Source organism: Anolis sagrei, chromosome 5, assembly GCF_037176765.1.
Source record: "Anolis sagrei isolate rAnoSag1 chromosome 5, rAnoSag1.mat, whole genome shotgun sequence".
Lineage (NCBI taxonomy): Eukaryota > Metazoa > Chordata > Lepidosauria > Squamata > Dactyloidae > Anolis > Anolis sagrei.
The window spans coordinates 65,789,575-65,801,639 of NC_090025.1; the positions used below are offsets into that span (position 1 = coordinate 65,789,575).

Below are 12,065 nucleotides of genomic sequence, written 5' to 3' on the forward strand. Positions count from 1 at the left end.
CTGTACTTGTTAGTGTAGGTTAATAATCCAGAAGGGAAAACACAAGAAGCTTATATCACTCCATTTGAATAATTTTGGGTGTTAAATATGCTATGTGATATCCTTTAAAAGAGTATTACTCAAAGTCATGGTCCTCAACCAATGCCAGTCTATAAGCCATTGGTTGCCAGTCTGCAATGAATTCCTGTGCAATTAGTCTAATAAGAAATAGCATCAATATAGTACCTGAAACTGGCCCATTTTGGGGAGGGCAGGATATCAGTCTGCCACATCAAGTAGCTTATGAAATATTGTTTTAGGGAGGTGGATTTATAACTGAATTTGAAGCAAATGACAAATATAATGGATATAACATATTGGATCATTTTTATTTATTTATAATATCAGAAGTGAATTGAGAATACAGTTATAATGCATAGAAAAACCACAAACAAAGTTAAAAACTTGACATTATGCTAAATTTCCTTAGACCAGAAGCTGGCCACTTCAAGTGCCTCTGGTGTTGCTATAAGAAGGTCCTCCATTGTGTTTGTGGCAAGGCTCAGACCGCATTGTAGCAGGTGGTCTGTGGTTTGCTCTTCTCCACATTTGCATGTCTTGGACTCCACTTCATAGCCCCATTTCTTAAGGTTAGCTCTGCATCTCGTGGTGCCAGAGCATGATCATGAAAGCATTTTGCTGAAATTCAAATCTGCTTCTGGCCAAGATAACGTATTGACAATAGTGTATCTTTCATAGAGAGTTTATATCCAAAACTTGCCAGTTTTTTCTTACCTTCGGCCTTTTTCAATTTGGGTTTTTTTGTTGTCACAGGCTAGGAATACAGGCAGAGGCATCCAGTGCCATTGTGACAGAGGAGGAGGGCGCTGTTAAAAATTCAGAGGAAAGTGGAGATGCTGATTCCTCTTCTGAATTGGTGGAGACAGAAGAAATCAAGGACGAGGAGGACAGCAATTGTACATATGTGGATCCCAATGAAGAAGTTGCAGTATTGCCCACACTGGTGAGTGTTTCAGATGATGAAAATATCCTAAAGATGAGTCTGGCATCTTTTGACTATTTCTGGACCATCAGTAGTGTGTTAAGGTTAAGAACTTAACATCATGAGAAACTCATTTTTGTAGTAAAGACTTGGCTGTTCAAGAAGGCGTTCGAACAAGAAGTGCAATAATTGGTAATGACGACAGGAATGGAACAACGGAAAATGATACTGGATTGTGGTTTAGACGATGAGACAACGTGGAATGGCTTTTGTAGTATTGATTATGTTTTTTGATGATGATGTTTTTGGTTAATGCTGGACTGATTATTTTAGATTGTGTCTTGAATTTTGAACCTTGTTCTTTCTATGTTGTACACCGCTGTGAGTCGCCCCCGCACTGAGAACAACGTTATATAAGCAAAGTAAATAAATAATAAATAAATAATAGTATTAATATTATTTATTTATTTTGATCCCGCTTTTCTCCCACAAGTGGGACTCAAAGCGGCAAACAAATAGTTAAAAAAACCAGAAATTGCATACTACAGGAACACAACATCACCCCTCCCAACCCAACCAAGTAAACAATAAACAAACCCTTACATAATAAACAATAAACAAACAATAAACAAACACCTTGCATAAGCCATATGAAATAAGCATAATAAATAACTGCATTAATCATTATCATTAAAATCCCTGGGCCTCAGGCCACTGAGACTGTCCTTAAAACATTACACTAAAAAATCTCAAAGCTCTGAATCTTTGGCCTTGTGAACCTTGCCAGACCGAGGTGGCCTTTAGTGACAAATATTGGCAGTAATCACTGGATACTTAGTCATAGCTTCTTATGGGGCTTTGGGGAAGGCCTGCTTCCATGGAAAGGTTTAAAACTGGGAGCGAAAGGGCACTAACAAGGTGGCCAAACATGCCTCTTTGGGGAGGGAGTTCCAGAGCTGTGGGACCACCACTGAGAAGGCCCTCTCTCTCATTTCCACCAACCATACTTGTGACGGTGGTAGGGGGAACAAGAGAAGGACCTCTCCTGATAATCTCAGGGCTCATGTGGGTTGATAAGAGGAGATGTGGTCCCTCAAGTAGGCTGGACCCAAACTGTTATGGGCTTTATAGGCTAAAGCCAGCACCTTGAATTACACCCAGAAACATCTGGAAGCCAGTGTAGCTGCTTCAGGAGCAGGGTAGTTCTTTCCCTATGTTTTGCTCCCATGAGCCATCTAGCTGCTGTCCTTTGTACCAGTTGAAGTTTCCGAATGCTCTTCTGGGGCAGCCCCATGTAGAACGCATTACAGTAATCTAGCCTGGACGTGACTAAGGCATGTACTGCCATGGCCAGATTGGGCTTTTCAAGGTATGGGCACAGCTGGCACACAAGCTTTAACTCTGTGAAGGCCCTCCCACCCACCGCCGACACCTGGGCCTCCAGGGTCAGCTCTGAGTCCAGGAAGACCCCCAGATTGCAAACCTGCACTTTCAGGGGGAGTGTGACTCCATTCAGCATATGTTGAAACCCAATACCCTGACTAGTATTTTCACTATATAATATCATTTTAGCATTTAGCCCCCTCACATGCTTTCTAACACATCCTTTACCGTATAGTAAAATGATACATTTTGCTTTGATATATTGTAAGGGAGATAAGCAAAAATACACCCTTAAATCCATAAGAGACGTAGTCTACTTGCTAGTTAACATTTAATGTTTATTTGTTATATTATTCATGTATAATAATGAATGTATTAAATATTTAGTAGGTTATTTAATGTTGAAGCTGTACTTGCATCCATGTATGGCTTAATGTTTTGGTTTAGCCATTGTTTATGAAGTTTTAATAACAAGGACTGTGTTTTTCAAAGCAGTGCAGGAAATGTTTGTATGTGTATGTGTTAGAATGGATGGATCAATTTATTCCCAGACTATAGGTTTTGCTCATGTTCATCCTTAAATATATTCTGAGACATTCCTGTAGAGTTTTTTTTTTTTTGAAACCATGGGGAATTACGTGTTTAAGTGTAAATTTTCAGTAGGTCAATTTGCTTCAAAATGTGGGCAAAATTAAAGCCTCAATTGTCTTGTGTTTATGCCTTCTTGCCCTGGGTATGACCTGTTGTTAATAATAATAATAGTAATAATATTTATTTATTTATTTATTTATTTATAGACCGCCTTCTCTCCCCAAGGGGTCTCAGGGCGGTTTACACACGAGAAAGGCAAACATTCAATGTCTTTAGCAAATATAAACATTTCAAAATAAAACAAAATATCGCAATATCTAGTGTCTAGATCTAGGGAAGTAATGCTACCCCTCTATTCTGCTTTGGTTAGACCACACCTGGAATATTGTGTCCAATTCTGGGCACCACAATTCAAGAGAGATATTGACAAGCTGGAATGTGTCCAGAGGAGGGCGACTAAAATGATCAAGGGTTTGGAGAACAAGCCCTATGAGGAGCGGCTTAAGGAGCTGGGCATGTTTAGCCTGAAGAAGAGAAGGCTGAGAGGAGATATGATAGCCATGTATAAATATGTGAGAGGAAGCCACAGGGAGGAGGGAGCAAGCTTGTTTTCTGCTTCCCTGGAGACTAGGACACGGAACAATGGCTTCAAACTACAAGAGAGGAGATTCCATCTGAACATGAGGAAGAACTTCCTGACTGTGAGAGTCATTCAGCAGTGGAACTCTCTGCCCCGGAGTGTGGTGGAGGCTCCTTCTTTGGAAGCTTTTAAACAGAGGCTGGATGGCCATCTGTCAGGGGTGTCAGATGCAATATTAAATGCAATATTCCTGCTTCTTGGCAGGGGGTTGGACTGGATAGCCCATGAGGTCTCTTCCAACTCTTTGATTCTATGATTCTATGAATACAAAAATAATGACCATAAACTTACGACAAAAGAAAAAATAACATCAAAATGAAAAACCAAGTATGAATAATCGAATAAACATAATTACACTAGTAACATAAATTAACCATTAAGACATAAATCCCGAGGAAGGAGATTAAAATACATAAAAATGGCTATCATGGTTGTTCTTTCTCATGTACCAAAGCAGCAACGGAATACAAATAAGTTAGCCAGTGTTCCGGTGGAATTAAAATGTCCCCAATCCTCCTCCTCTCCATACTCTAAAGTGCATAAGTGTGTTTTCAAGAGTTTTTTGGAAGAGAGGAGGGTAGGGGCCATTTTTATTTCTTTAGAAAGGGAGTCCCAGAGATGGGAAGTGATCACAGAGAAGGCCCCCTCTCTCGTTCCCACCAACCGAGCTTGTAACGGGGGTGGAACTGAGATCAGGGCCTTCTCTGTTGACCACAGTGCACAGGATGGTCTGTATAGGGAGATACAATTAGACAAATAGCCTGGACCCAAACCTTTTAGGGCTTTATAGGTGACGGCCACCACTTTGTATTTAGCCCTGAAGCTGACTGGCAACCAGTGGAGCTGCCACAGCATGGGAATCGTCCTCTCACGATACAGAGCTCCAGTTAGCAATCTGGCCGCCTATCTTGGCACCAATTGCAGCTTCTGAACTATCTTCAAAGGCAGCCCCACATAGAGAGCTTTGCAGTAGTCCAAATGGGATGTGTCTAAGGTGTGGTCTATCATGGCCAAGTCAGATGTCTCAAGGTACAAGCGCAGCTGGCACACAAGTTTTAACTGTGCAAAGATTCTCCTGGCCGCCACTGACACTTGGGGTTCCAGAGTCAACGATGAATCCAAGATCACCCCCAGACTGCCGACCTGTGTTGTTCTCCTGGATGAACCTGCTCGTCCGTGTCCTTCTTCCCACCTGTTCTCTTCCTCCATCTCTTTCCCTATTATTATTTTACTTTCCATATAATTGAAATGAATGCCTATTAGATACCAGAGTATTATTTCATTTGACATCACCGTTTCTGTAGGGAAAAAAATAAACAAAATAGATTAAGACAGTCTCAATTGATATAGTGATTCTTTTGTAATAATTCGCAAGGCAGTTCATTTTATAGTGTTCGACAGGCCATTTTTATTTATAGGCTGTGTGTGTGAACATAAAAGAGGAAAAGAGAAGACTCTTTGACAGAACAGTAGGATACCGTAAAGAGGTTTAGAAGTTTGATTCAACAATTTGATTAGTTTTGCCAGTTCTTCTAAGTATGTTTTGGTATATGTGTATGTGTTACAGAATGGCAGAGCATATGATTTGCATTTTACAAGTCTTCAGTCTCCAGTATTTCCAGGTCTGAAATCCAGGAGAACTGCTGTCAGTCAGTGTAGGATATTGGAGCTGAGAAGACCAATAGCAGATGTGTATTTTGTCAAATGCCATATTAGTTTTACACCTCTGCATAACCATAAGTAGGATGGCTTGTTGCCATTGAGTTTATTAAAAATCATTATTTATTTAAAATTGAATTTTTATTTATTTGAAAATCCATTTTTCAGTATAAAATGGGGATTGTAAATTGTTATTCATGAAGATCTACACATCCTTCAGATTGGTAAGCGTGAGGTGCTTTGTCTCGTAAGTTGTGCAGGTGTTACCATTTAAGAATCGCATCCTCTTGAGGAGCAGAGCACTCCTCTCTGTTTTTACTATATGACAAGACAAATGCATTTGGATCCCTTGTCTTTGGTTTGATCTTCACTAATTTGTGTCAAGATGGTACAAAGAACAAGCGCCGTTAATTGGTTTTTGTTTTAAATGAGAACAATTCATTATGTGCTCAACAGGTTGATAAGGAGACAAACACAGATGAGAGGACCGAGAACGTGGCTGTGCGGCCCAAGGACAGAACCAGCCTAAAGTCTCAACAGCATCCCTTTGTCAGGAACAGCATGATCGTGCGCTCACAAACCTTCTCTCCAGGAGAGCGGAACCAGTACATCTGCAGGGTAAGATAAAGAGGGTTCTCCGTGGGGTCCTATTACGGAAGGATTCATTTAATTTCTTTGGCAATGGCATATTGCTGGCACTGAGCCATATCCAGAGTAGGCTGGCAATGTCCATCTGTCAGCTGCTAAGCTGTAAGAAATTCACACTTGTGGAATACATGTGGAAGCTCGCAATTCTTTCACAGTATATTGTTTAGATATTGAAACTTGCATTTTCATATCGAACTGAAATAAACTTTGACATTCTGTGCCTCTCCTGCAATCCTGTGCCCATATACATGGGATCACATAACATAGGGCACATCTGCATTGACCACTTACTGTGGAAGGGATGTATAGCAGCTCTGTGGCAACCAAACACCATAGATCAGCTCAGGCGGCCTGGAGACATGGGGTGGCACTTCCTGCCACTTCCATTCTCCATGTTGTGGCAGACTCCGGCCACTGTATGGGTCCTGTTGGTCAGCCATTGCTTGTAGTGATTCCTCCCCACTTCCTCAGTTGTCCCGCCATTGTGCAGGCCAACCGGTAGGGCCCATATTTCAGCCAAAAAACAACATGGAGGAGGAAACTGTCAGGACCCAGACGCCTTAAAGAACCAGACTCAGGAGTATGTCCAAAAGAATAGTTTATTAAAGCAAAATAAACAAGACTCAGAGACACTTACTTCAGTGCCTCTGGTCAAAACTCAAACATTGCAGCAATTTCCAGCTTGTAAAACAAACTAAGGCAATAATCCGGATTATCCTGGCAAAAAATCCAGATTAAACAGGAGTACTTTCAAAACTCCCCAAAATCACACAGTAAATGGAAAACAATCAACCAATGAGCCATGAAGAAGAGCCATTGTCCAAATGAAGTCCCAAGTCGAAGAAATCCAAGTCCAAAGTTGCAAGGTTCCAAAGTCCACAAGGCAGCGTCGTCGTCACAAGCAGTCCGAAGTCAAGGAGGGGAGAAATCCGCACTTACGAGAATCCAAGCTGGTCAGTAACACAAAGCAAAACAGCAACCTGCAAATCCAGGTCCAAGCCCAATAGGAAAGCAGCAGCGACAAGACCCAAGGCACAAAACCAACACTTTGCCTACTGCAAAGTTCTACCCTTTCAGTGCCTACTTTTATCTTACAATTCATCATCCGATGATGAGCTGCCCTCCACCCCATCCTCATCACTCTCAGCTGGTTTAGCCTCCACAGCTGAGCGCCAACGCCCATCCCTCCAACTCTTCCACCTCTTGTCTAGACTTAGGTCTTCCCAGGATCTACAGTATCACCCGATTGCCAATCAGCGTACGCAACACGAGATCAGCCCTAGGACAGTGGGTCAGTGTAGATCAGTCGTTCCCAACCTGTGGCGCATGCACCACCAGTAGTCTGCAAGAACTAAAATATGGTCCGCAGCCTCACCATCACTACACCATTGCAACAAGAGCGACTGGTCTCACGAAACCCACTTATAATGCCAAGGCTTATTAAATATGGTTTTCTGTGGGCGAACAGATGGCGTCTACTGGATGGCATGTGTTCTGTATCAGAAACTCGAGCTGATATGGTCTATCCAATGCAGTTTTCTTGCTTGTCATCCGGGTTGCAGTGGCCAGTGCTGTGCTAAGGCTTTTAAGGCAGGAAGAAAAGTGGAAAATCAAGGCTTCTGAGCTTTAAAAGGGGCAGGGAAACCAGAGAGGATTCCTGGGGGTGGTGCTGGAAAGATTCCTGAAGTTTAAAAGTTTGGGCAGTGGAACAACAAGAGTATCTCTCCATGGACCCATTTCAAGCGTTAGATAAAGACCTGGGCAATGGCAGGTACACTTCAGTACTTAATCAATCTATTTTGGCTGCTCCTAATTGCACTGTCTGCCTCTAGATGGTTTCAAATCGTTTTCGTATTCATTGCATTGTTCATTCTCCATCTTACTTATTTTTTTTGTGCAATAGTGCAGTGGGAAGCCAGCGTCTGTTTCCATTTGTACTTCCTCAGATGCACAAGTGACATTTAAGCACTAACATATGCCCATTACCATTGATGATCACTTAACAGCTCACTTCCTGTGGTAGGAAATCTAATGTCTCTTTGGGGAAAGAGAAGCCGAGATCACACAGCTATTTTTCAAATGCTAGGTACATCGGCATATCTTTAGGCTCGGAGCTCGTTAATTATTGAAAGTTCTGTGGTATAATTCTTGTAAATAATGTTGTTTAATATGCCATCCAGAAAATTGAGGTGGTTTATCTTTTTTTCCAAATTAAAGTTCTTAATATGACATTTTTGTTCAATGAATGCAAAGCACTCTTTCAAAATGTCATGTCTTGCCCATTCTTTTTGGAGACCATTCTAAACCTGTTTTGCAGCCATTTGGATATGTTAGTAATAGCTGGCCAAGTTTGGAGGAAGGCGTAAATAGCCCATTAGAGTTGCCCATCCCTGATTTATTGTATTGTCTCACTTGAAAATAGAATTGTATGGTAATGGCTATGAACATAGTGCTGCATTTCCTAAGTGAAAGTACCAAAGGGATGAAGAGAAAGTGTTTAATTTTTAAGGTGGTGCAGCATGTTAAACTGCTGAATTTGCTGACCAAAAGGTCAGCGGTTTGAATCCGGGGAGCGGAGTGAGCTCCCGCTGTTAGTCCCAGCTTCTACCAACCTTTCTTAGTTCAGGCACTCCCCAATTTACAAATATGCTGATCGAAAGGTCGGTGGTTAGAATCCATGGATGGGGTGAGCTCCCATTGTTAGCACCAACCTCTGCCAACCTAGCAGTTTGAAAACATGCAAATGTGAGTAGATCAATAGGTACCGCTTCTGCGGGAAGGTAATAGTGCTCCATGCAGTCAAGCCGGCCACATGACCTTGGAAGTGTCTACGGATAACGCCGACTCTTCGACTTCGAAATGGAGATGAGCACCAACCCCTAGAGTTGGAAACAACTAGACTTAATGTCAAAAGAAAACCTTTACCTTTGGACTGGGCTGTGGCCCAGCTTGTTAGTAGCCAGCTGCATTAAATCTCTACTGACTGAGAGGTCATGAGTTCAAAGCCAGCCTGGGTTGGAGTGAGCTCCCGGCCATTAATACTCTAGCTTGCTGGTGACCTATGCATCCCGAAAAACAGTTGCATTTATCAAGTAGGAAATTCAAGTACCGCTTTATGCGGGGAGGCTAATTTGAGTCCCCCTCGGGGTGAGAAAAGCGGTATATAAATGCTGTAAATAAATAAATTTGCTGACCAATTAACTACTTTACAACACCATAAAGCCTTCCAGCAGTGTGCATAAGAATGAGGAAGTACTCCATCAACGACTCTGTCAAAAATGGACGGTGAAGCAGCAGCTCCCCATGGCCAGAATCAAGCATACCCTCATGAAGCCAGAAAAAGCTGGAATGTTAAATTGCTTCTGTGTCTGTCTACATATGTTGTATGTCTATGCCTTTACTATTTCCCTTGATTTTAAATTGATGATGTTGCTCTGTAGCATTTCTTGTTGTTTTTACATGCCTTCAAGACATTTCTTTCTTGTGACAAGCCTATGGTGAACCTGTCAGAGAGTTTCCTTATAAAGATTTTTTTCAAGGGGGGCTGTTGTTGTTTATTCGTTCAGTCGCTTCCGACTCATCGTAACCTCATGGAGGAGCCCATGCCAGAGCTCCCTGTTGGCCGTCACCACTCCCAGCTCCTTCAGAGTCAAGCCCATCACTTCAAGGATGCCATTCATCCATCTTGCCCTTGGCCAGCCCCTCTTCCTTTTTCCTTCCATTTTCCACAGCATCATTGTCTTCTCCATGCTTTCCTGTCTTCTCATGATGTGGCCAAAGAGGGGGTTACCATTGCTTTTTTCTGAGGCTGAGAGTATGACTTTCCAAGGTCGCCCGGTGGGTTCTTATGGCTAAGTGTGAAGTTGAACATTGGTTGTAGTCTAATCATAGGACCTTATCACAAAGGCCCATGGATTCACCACACATTGTGGCAAATCCATGGACTCTCAGTGGGGAGCATGGAGAAGCCGTCACTCCACAACCCACATTGCCCACCTTACCATCACCCCATCTCATGGGGGGAAGTGTTGCTGCCTTGCTTCCATCCATTGCTGGCAAATCAATATGCAGCAGCAGCATACAACACTGAATCTCCTGTTTCGGCACAGAGTCCAGCCGGAAATCCCTGTGCATTGTCTAATGGGCTGCCTGCTGAAAGTGGAGAGGAAGCAGTGTACAACAGGTAGATCAGCCCATCTGATGAGGTAGATAGTCAAACATTCAAAGCAATACACTTTGCTCGCTCCATACAAATATGGCTGTAGTTCTTATTAAATCTGTGCAGCCTTCAAAGAACTTTTCTGTAGAGTAGTAATGATGTTCCATCACACTATCCAATGTCAACAATTGTTACTTTAGCCACTGATAAAAAACAGGCTTTCCTTTGAAGAGCCAGACAAAGGCTTACCTTAAGCAAGTGACAGATGCTCATGCTTTGAAACTAGAAGGCAAGGAAGCACTTGGTGGTGTCTGTGCAAATACCGTGGAATCATTTTCATAATGAATTATGGACAATTGATCTGTGGCTTTCTAACAACTTTGCTTTGATGAATAGCGTGCGAGACAGAATATGGCCCATTGCCAAAACTACATGCAGTAGGTTACTCTTGGCAAATTTAATGTTAAGGTTTGTCTGTTTCTGATCCAGCCACCTCATATTATAAATCTTCTCTGTTCCTTGTCTTGACAGTTGAATCGAAGTGATAGTGACAGCTCAACATTGGCCAAAAAGTCTCTCTTTGTGAGAAATGCCACAGAGCGGCGGAGCTTGAGAGTTAAAAGGGTATGTGCTGTTTGACCGTTTGCTCATTTTTTGCCGTTCTTTCCCATTGTTCAGCAGATTTAGAAATATGAAAAAAAAGATGAATCCAGAAAAAAGCTTCATCCCTGAAACGTTCTGTCTGATACGCTAGACTTCCAAGTGACAGTGGGTGTTGTAGAAAAAGAAGTATAATCTAATCCTATTGCTTGTGCGCATTTTAAAATGTGAAAATGAATTCGCCCCAGTTCTGTAGTTCTTTAAAGCCAGGATGTTGCTTTGGAACATTGAGGTTAGCACTAATGTTGGCATATTAACATTAGATTGCTAAAGTAAATTGATTCAGTAATGTCAGTCTCTTGAGAAAAATTATAAAGGTGAGTAATACGTTCCTTAGAAATCATTTCAAATGATTGAAACCTGTAAAAATTAAAGCAGCAGGAAACTGTAGTCATTACGCTATTTATTTATTTATTTATTTATTTATCGTGTCAGAAGCGAACCAAGGGTACAGTTGTAATGTATTTATTTTTAAAAACACAAGTTTAAAAACTTGTCATGATACTAAATGTCCTCTGACCAGTAGCTGGCCACTTGTAGTGCCTCTGGTCCTCCATTGTGCATGTGGCAGGGCTCAGACTGCATTGTAATAGGTGGTCTGTGGTTTGCTCTTCTCCACACTCGTATGTCATGGACACCACTTTGTGGCCCCATTTCTTAAGGTTGCCTCTGCATCTTGTAGTGCCAGAACGCAGTCTGTTCAGTGCCTTCCAAGTCACCCAGTCTTCTGTGTGCTCAGAAGAGAGTCTCTCATTTGATATCAGCCATGGCTTGAGGTTCTGGGTTTTAGCCTGCCACTTTTGGACTCTTGCTTGCTGAAGTGTTCCTGCTAGTATCTCTGTAGATCATAGAAAACTATTGAAAATAACAGAATTTTGAAAACTGGGAATGGGAGCAATTTAACTAGTAATTTTGAAGATCAACCACTGAATTACAATATGTAACAAAATCTGAATTTTTGTCTGTTTCTGATTTGAAAGTGTTATTTCATGTTTAATTGTGCGGTACTTACTTTGAAAGTAGTTGCTCTACTCCAGAAACTTCATTTTTGTGGCTGCCACAGACTATGTTGACTTAGTTGAGACTCTATGAGATATTCATTGAAAAACTATAGCAAAACTTGCTGCAGGATGTCCTGTCCCCTCCCCCACACACTGCAAAAACTAAATTTTTGCAATTTAATAAACTTTTTCCATGTTTTAACGATACAACCAATTAGGAAATGATATTTATAACCCAGGAGCAAAAATTGTTATTGCGGTCTGCACAAAGGTTTAAAATGGCAGCAACAAAACCCGAAGTTTCTTGAGTAACTACTTTCAACTACCACACAATTAAACAGG

General features: G+C 41.7%; 1 protein-coding gene across 1 annotated transcript in view; it reads left to right on the forward strand.

The window, feature by feature from the left end:
* Positions 1–12,065, forward strand: part of WWC2 (WW and C2 domain containing 2) — a 199,287-nt gene that overhangs the window by 177,316 nt on the left and 9,906 nt on the right. Inside the window, exons 18-20 of the mRNA XM_060778679.2 lie at positions 814–1,003; positions 5,712–5,873; positions 10,594–10,686. Coding sequence (XP_060634662.2) covers positions 814–1,003; positions 5,712–5,873; positions 10,594–10,686 — 445 coding nt within the window. The remainder of the gene's footprint in view (positions 1–813; positions 1,004–5,711; positions 5,874–10,593; positions 10,687–12,065) is intronic.